General features: G+C 41.5%; 1 protein-coding gene across 6 annotated transcripts in view; it reads right to left on the bottom strand.

Moving 5' to 3' along the window:
• sema4d (sema domain, immunoglobulin domain (Ig), transmembrane domain (TM) and short cytoplasmic domain, (semaphorin) 4D) overlaps positions 1-21,323 on the bottom strand; it is a 46,914-nt gene that overhangs the window by 6,963 nt on the left and 18,628 nt on the right. For 3 of the 6 annotated variants that reach the window (XM_018754635.2, XM_018754619.2, XM_018754627.2), the window contains exons 3-16: positions 9,943-10,076; positions 8,799-8,944; positions 7,070-7,132; positions 6,336-6,434; positions 6,156-6,249; positions 5,890-6,006; positions 5,313-5,464; positions 4,523-4,698; positions 4,281-4,437; positions 3,638-3,860; positions 3,077-3,192; positions 2,314-2,483; positions 2,157-2,203; positions 600-965 (exon numbers count right to left, since the gene is read on the bottom strand). In XM_018754635.2, the coding sequence (XP_018610151.2) occupies positions 600-965; positions 2,157-2,203; positions 2,314-2,483; positions 3,077-3,192; positions 3,638-3,860; positions 4,281-4,437; positions 4,523-4,698; positions 5,313-5,464; positions 5,890-6,006; positions 6,156-6,249; positions 6,336-6,434; positions 7,070-7,132; positions 8,799-8,944; positions 9,943-10,076 (2,060 nt within the window). Of the gene's footprint in view, positions 1-599; positions 966-2,156; positions 2,204-2,313; positions 2,484-3,076; positions 3,193-3,637; positions 3,861-4,280; positions 4,438-4,522; positions 4,699-5,312; positions 5,465-5,889; positions 6,007-6,155; positions 6,250-6,335; positions 6,435-7,069; positions 7,133-8,798; positions 8,945-9,942; positions 10,077-16,914; positions 16,985-21,323 lie in introns of all 6 variants that reach the window. The other 3 variants (XM_018754642.2, XM_029253061.1, XM_018754649.2) reach the window with 3 other exon arrangements.

Below are 21,323 nucleotides of genomic sequence, written 5' to 3' on the forward strand. Positions count from 1 at the left end.
CGCATCAGCGTATTCAATAGGCTGGGCTTCACAAACGACATCGAAGGGCTTGTCCCCGGGGGGGCTGTCCTCCACACCCTCGACACACGGGATTTTTCCGTTCCCGCAGTCCAGCTCCGTCTCGTACCCCGTGTCCCTCGGGCCTTTCTGTCCGGCCCCGTTATGGCGCCATTGCTCCGCCGGGTCTGCCCGCTCCGCCACAGGCTCAGAAAGTCCCGCCTCGCAGGCCACGTACTCTGCTTGGGGCTTCTTCTTGCTTCCGAACAAGGCGGCGCGTACCCTGAGGCACGGCGCGGGCAGGTACTGCATATAGCAGTTGTAGCCGACGATCATGAGGAAGAGGAGGAAGAAGAGAAGGAAGAGGAAGAGAAGCGCGCTGCTGTTGTCGTGTTGCAGGTACTCTGCCGAGGGATCGCGGGTCTCCAGGCCTTGACCTTCTTGCGGCGGGACATCCGAGCTCGGAAAGAAGTGCTTCTGCACGAACTTAACCGTGCTGCTGGGCAGGGGGGTTAGTGATGTCGCGGGCTGGGGCGGGCGGATTAAGGCAGTAGAGCTGGGTGAGCTTGTGGTTAGTGAAGCTCCAGCAGAGTTACCATTACCTTCGGTGGCCGCGGTCGTCCTGTGGGCCGCGCTAGAGCTGAGAATGGTAGAATGAGAGGTGGGAGGCCTTGAGGCTGACTCCAGAGTAAGCACGTAGCCCGAGACCAGCCGGGTAAAGTTCTTCGCCCCGGCCCATTCCACGGCCCAGCACTCGTAGCGGCCTTGGTCCTCCGGCGCCATGCTGTAGACGAGCATTCCGGCTTCACGCATCAAGTAGAATTTAGACGCATCGGTCAGCGTGCTGCCGTTCACCTTCCACAGCGCCTGGGCCACATTTGAGCTCAAGTGGCACGGTAGCTCTACTGAGCTCCCGGGCTTCACCGCGATTTGGAGGTAATCTTCCGAGGACAGGCTCCTCGCTGACTCTGCGATGGGAGGAGGGGGAAACGGTTCGGTCAGTAATGGCAACAACGAAAACACAGGTGCAAGCGGTGACTTTGGAGACCTACAGCACAGTGAGCAAATGGCCCGCCTCACGTAGGCTTTACGTACCTTTAGCTACAGACGTACAAACTGAGCTCAAGGGAACAGCACATCAATAAATGACACGGCACTGGGTTGTGGCAAACGCGTTTAATTTTTCGTAATGGATTTCATGTCGCTACGAACAATCGGTCTTAAGTTCTATTATTGTTTATAATTCAGCTAGATCGAGGTAAGGGGCGCGGTGGGTTTGGCCACGTGCTGTTCTCTGGTGGCTCTGGGGTTCGAGTCCCGCTTGGGGTGCCTTGTGATGGACTGGCATCCCATCCTGGGTGTGTCCCCTTCTCCTCCAGCCCTGTGCCTTGTGTTGCTGGGTTAGACTCTGGCTCGCCAAGATTCCACTTGAGACAAGCAGTTTCAGACTCTGTGTGTGTGCATCTCAGTACTAAGAGCAATTGACTATAAAACTCACCTCTATTACACTTAGAATGCCAGTTTTTTTAGCACTTTATTTATTTATTTTTATTTTAATTCACATTTACTTATTTACCTGATGCTTTTCTCCAAAGCAACTTATAATGTTAGTCTGCCTACAATTATTTACCCACTTATACAGCTGGGCAATGTTATTGGAGCAATTTTAGAGTAAGTACCTTGTTCGTTGGCACTACAGCCGGAGGTGGGGATCGAACCTGTGACCTTTGGGTCAACAATGCTAAACCTCTGACAAAATATTAGAGTGTAGCAGATTGGTGTAGCGCCACCCTAAGGCTGATCAGCATCTCCACTGCTATTTGACGCACCGCTTTATACATCTGACAAAATTTCGAAAGATTCCCTGGGCAGTTATGGCAAAACTGAATAACGGTAACTGGAAAAATAAAGCCCTCTAAAAATAAGAACACTAAAGCCAATGTCATTACTTAGCCAAAAGCTTTCAACAAAGCAGCTTACCGTTGTACCCATTTATACAGCTCGACATTTGTGTGGAGCAACTCAGGTTCGCAGCAGTGCAGGAAGTGCCCCCCTCCACCAACCTTCATATTAATGTGGATTCTCAGCCATTATACTACGAGTTACTTTACAAAGCGACTACATAGTTCAAAAACACAACTTCGGTAAGCGTTCCTTACCTCTAGGACACTTTTCGGCATCACCATCAAGGCTTTGTACCAGGCTCCTACAAATTAAAATATGAGCACGCAAATAGACTTCAGTGTAACAGATCTGGTGGACAAAAAGCATCCTGGGAGACATGGCTGTGGCTACTGGACTAAGTGAAAGATGTACCATCGTGCTGCAACTGGGTCCTGGATTATGCTCACGCAAGCCTCAGCATCTAGGTGCCACGCGCAGTAAGGGTCTCGAGCCAAGATGCACTCCTCACACGTAGCATACTTCTCACAGAAGGCTATCGGGGACTGCACCACCCCTGTGTCCGAGGCCACGTAGAGAAACCTCTGTAGAAGAGGGGGGGAGAAGACGTCCAGTTGATCTTCCTGTCATAACAGGCCAGACTCATATGTGTGGAAATTACCATGAGCAAAAAGGCCCAAGGAAAAATAAACATTGCTCAAATCTTAAATTCTGGTTCCTCTTTTGAGCAGACTCAGTGTCTCTCTATCCCAAAGATTCCTCTTTTCTGAAGTTGACAACAGTCATTAAAATGTGACCCAGATGAGATACTGAACCAAGCAGGAGTCACATGAATGGCTGTGGAATAAAGTACCTGATGGCCTGGAGGAACCCTAGCATCCTGGTCTTACATTGTAAAGAAATGAATAAAAAAATAATCCGAGGCCATAAATATTTTGCACAATAAATGCATTAAAATCTGCAAATGAAAAAATAAAGACAATATTCAGATTTTAAAGCCAAGCAAATAAAATGGGTCTTGACTAAAACAAGTCACAATATAAAGCAGCAATGTTTTGTTTCTTTTATAATTTGAGTAACTGCATGATGCAGTTAATCAACAATTCAATCTAATCGTAGCAGCACGGAGGACTCGAACAGACCCAGATGATTTCAAGAATTACAGTAAATCACTTACCCCCTGGGAAGAGAGAAGCAAGGTCTTTATAGGTTCTGAATAGCGGAGAAGCTGTATTTCTTCGATAATATGCACCTCACTGCCATAAATCACAGATTTGTGCAAAACTCCTTTATCTAGAAAATCAAATTAGAAAAAAAAAATAATTAAAAACAGTTGTCCAAACAAAAAGAAATCAGAATGTTAGTACAGGCGGTCTGCGATTTCCGATGGTTCGACTAACGATTTTTTCGACTTTACGATGGTGAGCTCACGATAGACATTCAATAGAAACCGTACTTCGAATTTAGATTTCCCCCTCCCCCGGATAAGCGATACACGGTGCAATATCCTCTTGCAATGCTGGGCAGCAGCAGCGATCCGCATCTCCCAGTCAGAGGTGCATATTAGGTGTATTAAATGCATTTTCGACTTACGATATTTTCGACTTATGATGGGTTTCGCGGAACGTAACCCCATTGTCAATTGGGTACCACCTGCATTCATTCATTAAGTTCCCAATAATTATTATAATACACTACATGCTACACTAAAAATTACTGTAACTTGACAGTCACTGACCAGTCCCTGTGAAGATGACATCATAAACATTGTCATCAAGGGCCTGGACTCTCTCGACAGCAATCTGTGTATAGTTGACATCCTTGGTGATGAGCCTGGGGCCGTTGCCTACGGGGAGGACGGGGTCTTCTAACAGAGGGTGGTCCTTGATGAACTGCAATGTTTTATCTGGCATGTGAAGGGAGCTGTTGATGTTCTGTATCCTGTTGTTGTTGTTGATACACTAAAGATGAAATAAATGGTGTTCCACAGGTGTGTGAAAATCGTGGAAGTCAAGCCATTTCATTGAGCATAAAACCAACATAAATCAATACATGTTATGCAAATACATAAATGTATATTTGCTATATTTAGTAAAAGAGGTAATTCAATAGCTGCATCAAAGTTTAGTGGAATAATATGTGAAATAAGTACATCTAAAACTACAGGATTTTCTGAAAAGCCATGAGCTAGTGCTCTTTTTCTTTCCCCCGCCCATTCGCCTGTGGTCACAGATTTAAAATGCAGATCTATCAGAATTTGTTCAGACATAACTTTCAAACACAATCATAATCATTGACTGGATAAACAAGTCAGAAACTGGATGTGGGGATGCAATGACGGATCAGCGGAGGGGTTTCAAAAGAATAATGCAAACACTCACTGCTCCTGGCCGAGGACTTGGGATGATTCCATTATACCTCACCCACTTTGTGTGGGACTGCTCCACAGTAGCTTTCTGCATGTACTTTCCCTTGGAAAACACTTCTTCCACCGATGAGATGTTGTAGGCACACACTGCTGATAGCCCAACATTTCCCCTGACATAGAAATAGCGTGCCAATAAAAAGAGGATCCACAGAATCATATCGTTCTGACACGCATTACTGCTTCGGCTCTACTTACCACTGTGACGTGAAAACAGCGTAAATCACCGTTTCTTTCCAGTCTTCATTCTTTAGGATAAACACATCATGGACCACATTGAAAACAAAGTTGAGCTCAGGCATGGAGCAAACCAACTTAGCCTTAAGAAAAGTGGTCCATTTCTTCTGCAATGTTCTCTGTCCACCAAGGTCACCCTGTCAAGATAGGCAGTCACAATCAGTAATGTGGTAAAATTGCTAATGTAGTATTCCTTCATTTCTGTATTCCACTATGATATTCTCATGGATTTGGCCAATAACTTCAGGCAGCAAGAAATTGCTTTTCAATATTTTTAAATGAGGGGAGCACGGTAGCGCAGCGGGTTGGACCGGGTCCTGCTCTCCGGTGAGTCCGGGGTTCAAGTTCCGCTTGGGGTGCCTTGCGGCGGACTGGCGTCCCGTCCTGGGCGTTTCCCCTCCCCCTTCAGCCTTACGCCCTGTATTGCCAGGTTAGGCTCTGGCTCCCCGCGACCCCGTATGGGACAAGCGGTTCGGAAAATGTGTGTGTATTTTTAAATGATGTTCAGACATTAACTGCTACATAATCCCATAGACAAAAATACCCATGCTTTTACACCAACTAGACCATTTTCAAACTTTAATGTTTAGTTTGCTATTTCAGTCATGTTCTGATTGCTATGTACAGTATATCTGAAAAAAGTGACTTAGTGGGGAAAAAAAAAACATTAAAAGCAGAAATAGCGGTGGGCTATTTATGAAGACACGTGAACGCTGACCCTGGGCAAATGACCGGATGCAAGTGCCCTAACCTTGCAGACACGAGCTATCCTGGGAATGAGCAGCTTGCCAAAGAACTCGTATTCCACTGAAACCTCTGTGAAGAAGTAGTAGATCTTGTCATCCTCGCCATCTGCACTGTTCTTGCTCTCCCTGATGACATCCGCGTATACAAAACTGGGCTCTGGAAGGCAGGACAAAATGTAACTCTGTATGGAGTTTGCATGTTGACCCCCACATTGACACGTGTTTCCTCAGGGTACTCTGGTTTCCTCCCACATTCCAAAGACATGTTTGAATTGGTGACTGTAAATTGCTCTGCTATATAATGACTGTTGGTTATTTACTATAGTGTATCTAGGACTGTAAGTCACTTTAGGTAAACGTGTCATCGGAATACCAGCAAATAATAGAAAAGAGTCTGCTAACTGAATGAATACAAACTAAACCCATAGCCAAGGGACACTAAAAGGGGCTCACAAACATGTTAATAAATAAATATTAACATGTTAAAGACTTATTTTGTGAGATCTCTTAGAAAGTACAGCTTCAATGTAATGAACTACATTTCAGATTTATTTTTAATATCCTTCACAGATGGTTGCTTACCATTCAGCCAGGAGGTTGAATACTCTGTGCGTAACAGACTTTGTGAGGGGGAATATCTGGAAATTATTGGCTCGCTTCCTAAGAAGTTGTACGCTGTTCCAGAGTAAAGTTCTCCATCTATAAAAGCATGAACAGCATTTTTAATTAAAAAAAAAAAAAAAAAAGCATTGTTGGACAGGACATAACTGGTCAGAAGAAATATTTTTATTCAGCTGATTTTAGATGACTAGGGACAAAAGGGAAATTGGTGCAGGGAGCAGACTTACCAACCATAACTGCTGTGAAACTCTGCTCAGGGTCAAAAGAACACTTCCCTCTGCCATCTTCCTGTTTCTCTTCCAGTTTAAACTCCTTGAGAGACTGCAAGAATGGAAATTCACACCAATGTAAACATGTAACAGAAGGCCGAAATGCCGTGATTTCCGTCTCCTGCGTGCCGAGTTTACCAGGTAGTCGCAGACGGGTTGGAAAGCATGCGTCCCGCAAACGTAAAGGGTGTTGTCGTCAAACACTTGGAGAACTCGAATGTAGTTCAGGCAATCTGTCTGTAGTGTACAAATCACCAGTTAGTGACATCTCCACTAGAGCAAACACAACTGTGAATGGGGGGGGGGGGGGGGGGGGGAATCATAATAATAACAACCTTATCCAGTGCATGAAAGCTGGCCACCGTAGACATTCCGGTAACAAGTGTCTAAAAATATGGTTGAGTAATATGATGATCCGATTCACCAATGGTGTTCATCGTACCATAAAGTATTAATTTGAAAAAATAAAAACAATTACAGGGCGGAGAAGGTACGGAAAAGGTGTCCGTAAAAATAAAATGAAGGATTAAATGCTGCCTAACAGTAGTAAAGCTAAGTGGAAAAGGGAAGAGTATACAGTAGGTGGAAGAACATGCAAGCGTGTGTGGCTCCACTCACGCAGCCTATTCAAGGCATGCTCCGACAAGCCCAGCCTCTGGACTGCTGTGACCGAGACTTGCGCAAGCGATTCACCGAAGTGACCAATAAAACTGCGTATATTACTCTGCTTCACCGATTGTGAGTTAGAGGTAAAAGTGACTTGGGATTTGGGAACAAGCTGTGAAAGCACTCTTGGTCCGAGTTGCGGAGGAGTTGAGGAGCCAGTGAGCATTATTTACCGGAAATGCTTACAAACAGAGGGTGAAAGTTACCTCTTTAGATTTTCCTTTCTGGATGCACATGGTTATATGTGTGTCAGGAACCTTCCATATCACCTGCAATGTAAAATTGCTTAAAAAAAAAGAAGACTCCCAAAGTATCATTTTATATTAAAAAGAACTAGGAATAATTACACCACAGTATACACACACACACACACACACAGTCTGAAGCCACTTGTCCCAAGTGGGGTCGCGGTGAGCCAGAGCCTAACCCGGGAACGCAGGGCGCAAGGCTGGAGGGGGAGGGGACACACCCGGGACGGGATGCCAGTCCATCACAAGACACCCCAGACCCACCAGAGAGCGGGACCTGGCCAAGCCCACTGCACCACCGTGCCCCTGCACCCCCCCCCCCACAGTATATAATATCTCTGAAAACATAAGAACTTTCTAAAAAAAAAAAAAAATCTGTCCTTCTTAAGGTAAGTAAACCGTGTTTCTCCACATTTCGAAGAGAAAATGTAATGAATTGAAGATCAGTGGTTAATATAGTGTTTCCGAGCATCAAAAGTGACACCCATTCATGCTAAAATAACATCAAACCCCATTAAAATAGACAATCACTTCAACTGGTAACATTAGTTATCAGAACAAGGCAGTTTCCCTCTATTACTGTATAATACAGTATGGTTGTCTACCTACACTCCATCTCCCATAGCTATTATGTACCACACGCATCAAGTGTGGGTTTTTTTTTTCCCTGATTGCCTCCTCCAGTCCATAGATGTTTTTCAGGTGGATTGCAGACTTTAAAGTATCTGTTGTGAATGAATGCATGTGTGTTACATTGCGTTACACTGATCTGCTGCTGGCACAGCATGTAACACCACCTAACCCTGTCACCACATAAGCTTTATGGGATATGCTACAATAAACTTGCACTTATATAAGTTAATAAATGTTTATTAAACACAATGAAGCCATGAAAACACTACTATAAACAGAATAAACATACACATAAACGCCCCTCTCCGAATACCCTCCTCCACATCTCCCAGTGTCCACATGGACTTCTTCCACAGTCCAGAAACATGTGTTTCCACTAAAATGGTGACTCTAAATGGCTTGTTATATGTACACGTGTGTTTGTGTGTTACATCGCTAAGCAGTATAAATGTGCGAATGATTTGAGCTCAACGTCACTCAGCTGTGGGGAGGTGTGTGAAATCCAAATTCAGCCCTTGTAAATGTTGAGGGATTGACTTGTTGAAGTTGGGGTATTAAATGAAACTTTTTGTAAAGTCAAATCCTTGTAAGTTGAATGACTGTATCCCCTTTTTTTTTTTTTTTACAATCTATACAGAGTATGTTTCTAAAATAATGGGGTAGCATGGTGACACAGTGAGTAGTGCCGCTGTCTCACAGCACCTGGGTGGTGTGAGAGGACATGGGTTCGATACCCGCTCAGTCTATGTGGAGTTTGCACATTTTCCCTCTGTCTGTGTGGGTTTCCTCCAGGTGCTCTGGTTTCTTTCCCCAGTCCAAAGACATGCTGTTCAGGTTCCCCATATTGTGCGAGTGACAGAGTGCGTTTCACTGATGTATAGATGAGTGACCCAGTGTAAGTAGTGTATCTAGCAGTGTAAGTCACTGCGGTGAATGAGGTGTGTGGGCTGATGACACTACATAGAGTTCACTGGAAGTTGCTTTGGAGAAAAGTGTCTGCTAAATAAATGTAAAATATATAAACTAATATAATAGTAACAAAGGACGGTCATACCTTATTTTTTTTTACGGACACATTTTTCATGCTCAGTTCAAAGATGGCCTCCCTCGCACCCACATACAGCACATCCTTGTCTTCATTCAGAAGGAGAGTGGAATAGTTGAAGATTCCTGGCTCTGAGAATTCTGTCAAATTCACATCTGTAGAAAACGGGGGGGAAAAGAAAAAAAAAAAACACAAAACCTAAGTCACATAGTAGGAAATCAAATATTTTCATTCTGCCTCAGCAGTTCTTTAAATGCCAACAGAACAAGCCCTCAATTAAACACACTATATGTTCCATTACACTTATAGCAACCAAATCCAAAATCGAACAACAGATAAGCATATTTTGCAGTAGTGACATTTCTTGTTTAATCTCACTGTTAAAATTCCTGTGATACTTGAGTTAAAAGTCTGTAGGGCAGATTGAGTAAACCCCCTTCTAGCAGTCCTACGTGGCCAAGGAGAAAGTACCAACACTTCACAGGCTGCACTATGCTCAAAGTACTTCAGGTTGCTAAGCAGCACTCATCTATTCGTCTTTTGACTGTGTCTCAATATGGCCTTTTCTGGAGACAGTGATTTATCGTGAACCTGCTGAAAGTTTGTGTTTGGGCGAACGGCTGGCAGCAGTTGTGAGATTAGTTGCGAGAAGCTCAAGTTGCGGGTGCCCTCTCATGACCAGCCAACAGTGAAAGCCAACACTAGCAGCTGCTCGTTTAAGACTTGTGTATCTCTTTAACATACTGTACATCTACCTATCATTACCTTGGAGAATCACTGACAACCTAGTACTTCTGCTAGTCATTTCAGTGAATCACTGACTGCGCCAACCTTCCAGTAAAAAACTGATTCTCAGTGCAAATGATGTTCAGTGGTACAATCTGTAGATTGAAGAAATTAATAACTTGCTTTGCAGTGCAATTTAACTTACAGTAAAGCTTCTGACGTGAAACAATTTCCTGAACAGTCATGCTGCAAACTTTATATTTTTGAAATGCAATGAATTACAAAATTTTGTTACTACAAGGAAAAACTCCAGTCTTTTCACAGAATGCCATTTCCTATCCTACATCTATGCTTTAGTATACAAGGAGTGTCTACAAAGCACATCCTGTTAATATCAGAGTACGGTTGAGTATACAAAGGATTTTACCTTGATGTTTCCAAGATGTCCTAGGAACACTGGTGGGCCCATGCGTAGAAACCTCTAGGAGCAAGCCCAAGAACACCCCGAGGACTCCAAATGCCATGTTGGGCTCTTGGATTTTGGGCACAGTGAAGTTTCCTCTGAAAAGACCAAAACGTAGTTGATGCAGTGTCATGGAAGAAGGGATGGCAAGAGAGTGACAGAGTAAGAGAGCATCCCCTTTCCCACACCAGAGCATGAGAAATCACATGAAAGCCATAGCTAACTTTGCGGATGTGTGAAAGGAACAGTCAACACATTTCCTCCTACGGACTGATGCAACAACCACAATAAAGAGACCAACACAAATGCTGTAGAAACCAGCACAATAAACCATTTAATAGACATTCTCAACATTTTACTCAACTCAAGTTTTCTCAGTTACAAAGCTAAGCTAATGAGTACTCAGTACAGTAAAAGGAAACAATAGTTACTCTAACGACCTTCATAAAGACTTTAGGTCTACAAAGACATAGTCGAAATACGACCTTTACCATGGACCTGCTGCGGTGTTATCGTCACTCGGTGCAATAACACTGAAGAGCAAAAGAGGTGCTGGTTATGCTGAGGGGAAAGAGACATAACTAAAAGCCAGGCCTGTTTTTAAAAATAAAAAGAAGAAAAAAAAAAAAACCACTTAGATCAAGCTCTGGAATTCAGCAGAATTACCGAGTGAGGCAATGCATTCTGCCAGAATTGTTATTTTCCTAAATACTGCTGGGACCCAGTTTTGAGGGCAGCAAAAAAGCCAGTCGAGCTACAAGTGCACAAGAACTTCAGCCTGCCAGGTGCAAACGTTTCATATGGTGATGCACAGCTCTATAACACTTCAGAAATACTTCCTACGTGCAATGAGACAATGTCGTGCAAATGGCAAATGCTGCACGTATAAGAGTGGAAAACATCATACCAGACAAGAAAACAACCCTCCTTTTTTCAGGGGCCAAGGGTATCTAGACCACACATAGCCAGTTTTGGATGAACACTGCATTTCTGGAAGAAATTAAATTTATGCATTTCTTCCATATGGTTTAGATCTCTGCAATCAACTACATTTAAAGGGATTTCTAAACCATGGCATGCACTGTGGTGTTCATTTCGGGATCTGTTTCCCATGCCATACTTTCCAGACATTTGTTAGATGGATATAGCTGACCTAGACTGTTACAGAAAACAGTGTATCGAGGTAGAAGAGACAGAGAGGAACAGATGGATGCTATCCACTGAATATTAAATGGCATGAATGTCAACAGCTAAAACATGCATTTTAAGTATGTCTTTCAAAATAAGTAAACATCATTAGTATAGGTGAACCTTTAAGATAAGGTGTAGGAGCCTTAGTTCTCAGAATGTCTAAAATGGCATTATAAAAGATGCAATGAAGGTTGAGAAAATCACTGGCACACGGAGCTTATTTTTGGTTTAACCAAGTTACTAAATTTTTCATATTTGAAAAGAGGGATATTCTGGGGAGAACATGATCATGGCAATAGAGGAGGGGGGAAAGTTGCATCTGATCAGATATTAAGACATCTGTCAATAAGACAAATATGACATAGATTCAATGTTAACAGCAGAAGAGACACTAAACATAATTTGTTTGAGGTCAACTTCCAATTAAGAAGGCATCTGTTCAAAGATAAACTTATGGAATCTCAGCCAGTGGAATTTCTATTCCCTTGATACTTGTGAGCAAAAGAGAAAAAAAAAGAAAAAAAAAAAACTGGACAAATTTTAATCAGCATTTTTGTGCTGTGTGCTCTGTCCTCTTTGCAGCAAAACAAAACAAAAAAAAAAAATAACTATTCAACATCTCCTCGGTGCTCATTTACATCGCAGACTGGATTAAGAGAATTCGCTGCAACATACTTTGAGGACTAATAGAGAAGACTTCTGCGAAGCTTGAATGACTGATCAAAAACATGAGTGAAAAAGAACAGACGTTTCCAGCAGAAATTCAAACTCATGGTTACCAATTAGAATAAATTACTGCCATGTGTCAATAAATACTGCTGTATGGGCCTGTTTGCAAAGGGGAGGGGGTGTCCATCAAGGCTTCCACAGTAACGTAGTTTCTGACATTTAAGATAGTTTTGCACAGTAACATGAATATAAATAGCGGAAGGTGAATTACTACAGCATCACTCCTCCTACAATCTCCAAGATTTAATTTCACTGGAGCCATTCAGGTCCCATGGCAGAACCAGTTTCCTCGCTTTAAAGAGCTTGTGCACAATGAATTGGAAAAGCACACAATGTAGGCCAATCAAAGGACCGGAGTACCAATGAGCGGTGCTGGTAGAGCGCCTCCTGGGAGACCGTGTGTACGCTCTGAGATTTAGTGCCCGGCAGCGACTCTGATCCCTCTTGCTGGCTGGCACCTGAGGCCTTAACTCCTTGACTAGCCATCAGGGCAAATACCTTCTCAGTGCCAGCCCACGGGGAAAAAAAAAATGCCCACTCTCATGCTTACCAAAAACATTCTTCTCCTCTTCTCATTCCCAACTGTGTCAGCGTCTTAAACTTGACAGTGGCCACAGTGTACGGCCACAGGACGATTCTCACCATACCATCCCGTTAAGTCAAACCATTACTGCTTTTTTAAAAAGCTTTTCCATCTATCTGACCCTACAGTTGTAGAGGCACCATGGTTTGCAATCAATATGTCCAGTTGTAATTAGTTCATCCTTAAATCAAGAGAACAGGGGCCCTGTAGCCAAAAATGTGACTCTCAATAACAGAAGATCGATCAGGTTCTCACCGCAGGCAAGATCACATCAACAGCAACACCAAACATTATCGCAGATGTTCTCAGTGTTACTCCCAACATCGGAGCACAGGCTGCATAAGGAGGAAACCCGTGGCTCACTGTACTGTGCAGCCCCAGGCGGAATTCATCGAAATCCAATCCCTAGGACATGGCAGCTTTGTGACATGCGATGACATATGATGAACTATTAATAATCCTAAAGCAAAAGCTGTGGCTGGGAGCCTGATTTCAATGTTCAAATAACTGTTAGATTTGTAAAACAGGTGAACTTCCCCTTTTGTTGCTAAACACTAAGGCACATAATTTCTTAATTTCCATTAATCATCATATGTCACCTATCAAGAGTCTGTCCTTAGGGTTACACAGATGACAGCAGGAAAGGGCTAAAGAGCCAAGTCAAAAGCTCAATGTCTCAAGCACAAGCAACCTATAAAACAGCAATGAGAACCTTGGGGCAAAGAAATGGTAAGAACAGAACACAAAATGGATAGTTTTAGACATAATTACTGTATGCAGTTTAGATGCTGAGCTTGCAAGTTAAACTAAAGTGACCACAGTAAAGGAAAAGTAAGGGTCAGCCCTAGTACAGGGGTATACTTAACTGGTGATCAAGAACTTTAAAATAAAAATAACACTCATCACAGGTCATGAGCTGAGGAAGGAACAACACTATAAACAAAGGACAACTGAAGTGTATGAGTAATACAGTTGAAAATATGTTCTTATTTTTTAAATCCGGTGACTGATGCAGCCTTCAAAATACTACAGAAGCTTATTCTCATTCTTGCAACAATTAAAATGGAAGAATGAACCTGCAACAGGGGAAAAAAAAAAAAATCCATATGGTAGTATGCAATAACTGCTCTTTTCCTCTGTAAAAGATGATATTTTCCATAAGCACTCCTCTGGGTACTTTTATTTAATATTCATAAAATATTTAAACACTGGTAGCTGGTTATATACATTTTAACAGCTGCCTCTGTCAACATCACCAACACAGTGATAAACACAGTGGTCTGTCTCACTGCTATACATGGAACATGTGCTCAGAACAAAGAGGCTGCACTGAAAGATCAACGTTTATTCAGTAAATGTCACGTTATAGCGTTGGGGATTTCTCATTCTATCTTACCTTTAACCACCCTAGCTGGAAGACAAAAACGTTATGTCAAACTACAGTAAAATATCCTGGGCACTTTGGTAATGACTGATGATATAACAGCTTATGCTGATTTTTAGGAATGAATTTTCTTGGAGGTAAACTAGATCTATTATTCAAAACTTGAGTAAGTCACTGCTGCTCTCTATTTTGGGAGGCATAAAAGAGCAAAGGCAAATTTAGGGCCTTCTGTTGCAGTTGCTCGTGATATCCTGAAACAGGTGTCCGGACAACCACAGTGGATAGGGACGCATTCACAGGAGGGTATCCGGTTTAACCTTGGTGTATTCTGGATCGTTTACAAGTCTCCCAGCACGATCCTCCCACAACGCTTCATCCACACAGGATGTTTGCACTACATGCAGGGGGTTGCGGCGCTTCAATGGTGCGGCATCCTACGGAGAACACCAAGCTCTTCCTTCTATTCTGCGACGGCTTCCCACGATGCACATGAGCACGAGGAGCCGCGGACACAAACGCACGTCCTAGCAGCTCAGCCATCTAGTTCCTTATTTTTCCTGCAAGCCAGCTTTAGCAAGGCACTGATTTCACTGTCTCAGTTTACAAGGGACAAGGAAGAGGGGGAGGGAGTTTCTCATGAAAACTCAGCACACCACACCACATTCCTAGAAGCGGGACAGGTGGTAGTGTAGTCGTTAGAGCTGCTACCTCTGGATCCAAAGGTTGCAGGTTTGATCCCCACCTCTGTCCCCTTGCGCAAGGTACTTACGCTAAATTGCTACAGTAAAATTACCCAGCTGTACAAATGGGTAAGTAATTGTTGTAACTCTAACCTCAACATTATAAGTTGCTTTGGAGAAAAGCATCAGCTAAATGAATGAATTAAAGTGTTGTAGATGGCAAATATATGCATGCTAATTCATCGCTAGAAGAAACTGGTAAGAGAGAGCTGAAAGAATTTGATTTTTTTCTGGAAATCTAAGCAATATATACAGTTATAAGGCACTGCATACTAATACTCCACAGTTCTAAATGTAGCCTGCACAACAGTTGCCGCCTGACTCATATAGAAAATGTTTTGGCAGCACTATTTCTTCTACTATGCATAAATGTATTCTAATTAATAATAAAATGTCACACTAACATGTCCCACATAATTTATTCAGCTTCCTTGTTCTGTGCCATCTAGAAACCCCAAAATTATTTAATTACACAACCACCAGTGTATTTACACTTCATTTTCCTCATTAACATTTTTCTACTTTTTAATGTTCCCTTCTCTTAATATTTCCCCACCAAAATGATCACCGCTTTTACAGGATCCACCACTTACCTTTCTCAATGAATTACCAGCAATTCCTCAATGCAGAGATCATGGAGAAAGGAAAATTTTTCTTAATTCATGTCATGACTGAAATTTTGTCTAATTAATCAATATCTTCTCCTTAGCAGTTGCTGGAAGAGTTGGAAACCTAACAGTTGAAGAACTGGAAAACAATGCAACCCCATTTTGGGTTGCGGTTTCAGTTTAGTGAAACGATTACCTGGATGATACAGATGTTTGTCAACTACAGTGTTGAATTAGAACACAGGTCCCTCAGGATAACCCTAAGGTCAGGCGGATTCTAGATGAAAAACCGTTTATCTTCAGCTTGGGTTGAAGAGATCAGATTTTCAATTCAAAAGAAAAAGTGACTCTTGATTACGTGTAAACAGAACTTTGACCTAGGATTGATTAGATCTGAATCTTGCAAAACTACTTATTGCTTCAAGCAGCAGATTTTTTAGGGAAAAACCCTTGTGGAGGGTAGAATGTTTAGCTAAGTTAATTTAATTTTATGTTAAGTTTACCTGTAAATATTTACCTCATTTGAAGTAATTCTGTGATGCTGCGCAATCGCTGTTCTTGTTTTTTACATCTGAAATATATTTATGCAATTTATTTATATTTATTTAAAATGTAAAATTATTGGCATTAAGGAAAAACATCTGTAGAAATTACATTTGCATAGTGGTTCATGATGGCACAACATTTAGCAGTGGCATCTCATGGGCTGTGCATTTGGATGCAAGTTCAATCCCCATTTAATTTCAGTGTGGTTTTTATGTTCTCCCTGTTCTTGTGTGGGTTTCCTCCCACAGTCCAAAGACATGTATTTCAAGTGAGGACTCATACTGGGGACTCTTAACATCACATATAGTGTGTGTTATTACTCAGTCTGTATTTCAAGATATAACCTGGATACATTGTCTATGTTTAAATTTACATTTATTCACTTACCAGACACTTTTGTCCAAAGCAACTTACAGTGGATACTATGTAGTGTCACTAGCCCACACACCTTATTCACCAAGGTGACTACTCATCCATGCATCAGTGAAATATACTCACTCCATGACACTCACACACTATGGGGGGGACCTGAACAGCATGTCTTTGGACTGTGGGGAAAAAACCGGGGCACCCAGAGGAAACCCATGCAAGCTCCACACAGGCTGAGCGGGGATCGAACCCACGTTCTCTCGCACCACCCAGGCGCTGTGAGACAGCAGCGCTACTCGCTGTGCCACCGTGCCGCCCTTTAAAATAAAAGTCATACTATATTATCCACCTACTTAGGAAGGTTTACACCAATTCTGAACTAAAGCCAGGAAGGCAGGCTACACAGTATATAGGCTCTTGGGCCGTTTCAGTTTAAACATAAATCATAATTACAGAATTGCTTATTAAATTCGGTTTATTAGTTACATAACGCTGAGAAAACATAAGGGCCTTGTTATGACCATATACAAGAGTGTTAACTGGGGTTCTGAGGGGAACGCATTTAGGAAGGACATAGGGTAAACGGCGTGTGAACGTTACAATCACATTCAAATCGGTGAGGCTGCGGAGTTTTCCCTTAGAAAATGATTTAAGGGGGGAAAAGGTGCAGAACTGAAAAGGTCCAGTCACTTCCATGCAAGAAATGAGAGGAATTAAAGTATCAAAGGAAGAGGTTCAAACATGCAGCTTCCATGTTGCAGCATGCAAGTAAGTAGTTACTCTGACCTGCTGCTTTTCCACGAAGTTCTACTAGACCAGATGTTCTTCCTTCGAGGAGAATTAAAGAATTCTCACGCTATAGGAAACAAAATTGAAATTGACGGTTATCGTGGTGTCTACATAATTCCTGAAAGATTTCACACACTTGCTTGAAGTTCTGTTTAGATGAACAGTGCCAGAAAGAGACAGGTTTTAAATCATGACAAATTCCAAAGTAACATAAAAGCAAAATCCTTCTTGACAATGGGGTTTAAAAAAAAAAAAAAAAAACATAAAGGAACAAAATGAGTAATGCTTCATGCAGACAAATAACCAGTGGTGACTAAATAAGTTTCACAAACAGCTGCATTTGTACCAGCTCATCAGCACCTATGAAAGTGATGTGCATTGTACGTATGTTACCAGTGGATTATTTTACATAAGATTTGACATGTTTGCAAAAAATATATATTTAAAAAATTCACTGGTCATTTGAAGCGAGTATGATTTTATAACCTTTCTGCTCCTTTTAGAACAGAAGATCAGTTTTACCAAGTCATCCCCGACATACGTCCATTTCAGTTACAAGAATTTCACTTTATGAGTTTCATTCAATACCATTACAAAGTTTTTCTTTCTATTTGTGAGGACCACGTTCGGATTTTGCACGCCTCCAGACAAATGAGCACTGCAAGAGATTTATTTATGGAGGAGTTGCTTTTCTCCAAAACGATGTGCAATGATTATTAACTAGTACTTAGCTGATATCTGTGTCCACGGTGAATCATCAAGGAGTTTACCACAAATTCCTCCACCAAAAAACGCCCCAGTTGTAAAAATGGGAAAAAATACTTGTCTTATACAAAGCTAACATTGTAAGTCATACTGGAGACAGCATCAACAAAATATTAACAAAAATAATAACAACGGTCGCTTTCAAAGTGTGCCCCTTTTTTCAACTTGGAATCCATAGCTGCTTGCCAGTCGGAGTGACTGAAGTACGATCCAATGGTGATAAATTCAGAATAAAATCATTACATTATTAAATAAAATACAAGCCACAAATATACAGTTTCTGAACCACAGAGAGAAGTTTTGTTAACATAAAAAAGGAAGGTGTACAACAATGGCATTTGACCTTTAATATATAACCACTGCGCACTGGGCTATGGAAAACAACATCTTAAGAGCTTGTGCACAAATGATGAAATGGGCTTTTAAAAATATCATGTGGATGCGGGAGGGCGGAACCCCACATTCAGTGTTTTACACTAAACCCAATGAAGGAGACTTAAGACTTACATCAAGTTACTGACTTTTCGGGGGGGGAATTACACAAAATATAGTTAGTTAACTTGCTTACTATTGCCAACTGATTGTTTAAGTTGGGGTCATGATGGTCCAGAGCCTATTACAGAAATAAGAGCGGAGAGGTCTATTCACATACATGGACGCTGTCTGCTTTGTCTTGTGGGAGGAAGTCCACACAGACCCAGGGGAGGCCATGAAAACTCCACACAGGCTGATCTACAGTCAAACCTACTCCTAAACAGCACCAGGTCCTGAGAGGCAGCAGCACTACCCACTACATACCCATGCCACCCTAGTTAGTTTTCTTTACAAATTAATTAGTAGGGTAAAATTAAGGCAGTATCTATATAGTGCCCAAAAAGTTCATGCTAAGCTTATCATCAGTTAAAAAGAAAATTGGCTTAATAGACTTCTTGTTACCTAAACCAGCATGGTCAATGTACACACACACAAACACACACACACACACACACACACACACACACATTTTCAGAACCGCTTGCCCATACGGGGTCACGGGGAACCGGAGCCTAACCCGGCAACACAGGGCGTAAGGCTGGAGGGGGAGGGGACACACCCAGGACGGGACGCCAGTCCGCCGCAAGGCACCCCAAGTAGGACTCGAACCCCAGACCCACTGGAGAGCAGGACCCAGTCCAACCCACTGCGCCACCACGGTCAATGTATTCAATCTTCATTAAGCATTTATGTACTGAATAATATGGCTCATGGCCAAAACAGTCCAATATTGTACATTGCATATTCAAAAGCACAGCTGTCTATGATAGAGTATCTTGTATATACCATCAGGGTACATAATTTGCACACAAAATGTAAGCATGAGGGCTTCAGTGGATGCATGCAGGGCCTTGTGTATGGGCTCTAAGTGAATGAGAATGTACCCAAGGAAATACAGTTATCAAACAGCCAGCTGCTAATCAAGGTATTCTTTTATTAACTGGCTACCATTCAGATAAAGGAAAGGAAGAGGTCTGTATAAGAGGTGTACTCAATCACACTTTTGCATGTTGTTACTTTCATGTCTATAATGGACCTGTACACTGCGCAGGCCTCTTCTAAGGTTTCCATACCTTTACCATGTGCTGCACTTGGAAAAATAATGTGCCAATGTTTTAATGGAAATTCACAGAAATTATCCATTAATTCTCTGCAGATGACAATATTACCGATACTCACAATGGTTGACAAAACTGGTTATATTAGCATTTGTATTTCCACTTTCTGAATGAGACTACATTCCATTAGTGGAAATTGGTCCAGACTATATATTTTAAAACATGAAACACCTCAATCTTAATTTCATCAAAAAAGCTACAACTTGTGGTTTTAGCGCTTCCGTTATTTTTCTTCCCAGAATTTAAATGGTGTATAACAAGAGGCAGGAAAGAACATAACACTCTTAAGAATTTCTCTGACAGATGGCCAGCCCTCCTTTCAGAGCTCTTTCCTTTCTCCCAATGTGCTTCCCCACGCAAAACTGAACTGCTTCAAAAGCGTGAATGCATTTCCTTCAGACAAGAGACTGGACCCAACATTTCACTCAACTAGTACATTTGCATCAAACCGCTGTTAATTCTCTTGCAAACATCAGCTGGAGGGGAAAAAAAAAGTCAATTTTTTCTTTAAAAAAATAAATTAATTAATTAATTCAGTTCACCATTTCCTGTTAGTTTTTAAGCATGAAGTCAATACTGTCGAGAATTAAGAAAATTTAGCATAATTAAGTAAAAAGAAAATGATTCAATGACATTTTAGTGGAAAAAGCTGTTTGGAAATTAAAACCCAAGTCTGCCCCTCCCCAAAGTTTTCCAATTTATATTTAGGGTGAGAAGTCAGTACAGCAGTTAATGACATGGATTTGTAACCTACTTATCCAGGACAGTTTCAGTGAAAAAATAGCTACCAGTACAAAGTCAAATGCTTTAAGTCACTTCAGATACAATTACTAGGCACCAAATGGAACCAAACATGCTGAAAAGAAAATAACTTACATTTAGGAACTCCTAAAAAACCAAATCATCTGCAGGGACTTGGCGACTATCTTACCGTGGCCATACCAGAATTCTTAAAACAACGGTACAGGAAACCCTTAGTAGAATTTAGACACAGTCTAACTTAGTAGAATAACAAACAGAATTTGCTTGCTAAATCTAAATCACATTAAAAATTAGGTTATACCTTCAAGTGTAAAGAACAAATTCAGCATTATGCAACTTCACAGAAATGCTCACTCTGCTGATACAAACAGTTTAAAAGTTATTAGTTAACTGTTTACATAACATTTAAGGGTTACCTGCTGCAAATTTAGCAGATACTCCAAATCTCTGGAGTACCATTTATATTTATCCTTTAGCCAAGGTAACAATCTTAAGTACTTACATTTGTTAATCTATTTATACTGCTGGGTAATTTTTTACTAGAACAACTCAGGCTAAGTACTTTTCATAAGAGTACCGCAGCAGAAGTGGGGATTCAAACCCGGGCCCTCTGCTTAAAAAAAAAAAAAAAAAAAAAAAAAAAAAGCAATGACTAACCACTACACTACCTGCTAAATCATTTCTAAAATGACTGAAAAAAGCTTGCTATTAAAAAAGCTGCTACAGACAGTAGCTGAAGTAGAGTATGAGAGGAGATAATATATTATTAAATGACAATCAGGCTTCATCCGTGAACCCAGACATGTAGACAACAGGTACGGTGAATTCTTCAATCATATTTTATATTTAAAAAACAAAAAACAAAACAACCATGACTGTGTGAATGTTTTTTCGAAATAAATTACTAACAGAAATTTTTATTTTTTTTTTAATTCTATTTGGTGGTCATGTGACAACTTCCTTTCTTCTGTATAAATAACTGTATAAGCTACATCATCATTGTTCATTGCCCTTTGAGAAATTTGAACTCATGTCTGCAGTAAATCATATCTGGAGTAACACCAGACTCCTGCGCTCGAGCGAAATGAGGACATGTTGTCCGTAAGCTCTCTGCGACGGACTCTTGAACCCTGAACTCCTGCTATATAAGTGGCCGAGCTTCCCTCTGCTATCACTGAGGACACTGGGAATGGTCAATCTTTCCCCGCCAAGCAGTCCTCTCTGAGA

Source organism: Scleropages formosus, chromosome 6, assembly GCF_900964775.1.
Source record: "Scleropages formosus chromosome 6, fSclFor1.1, whole genome shotgun sequence".
NCBI lineage: Eukaryota > Metazoa > Chordata > Actinopteri > Osteoglossiformes > Osteoglossidae > Scleropages > Scleropages formosus.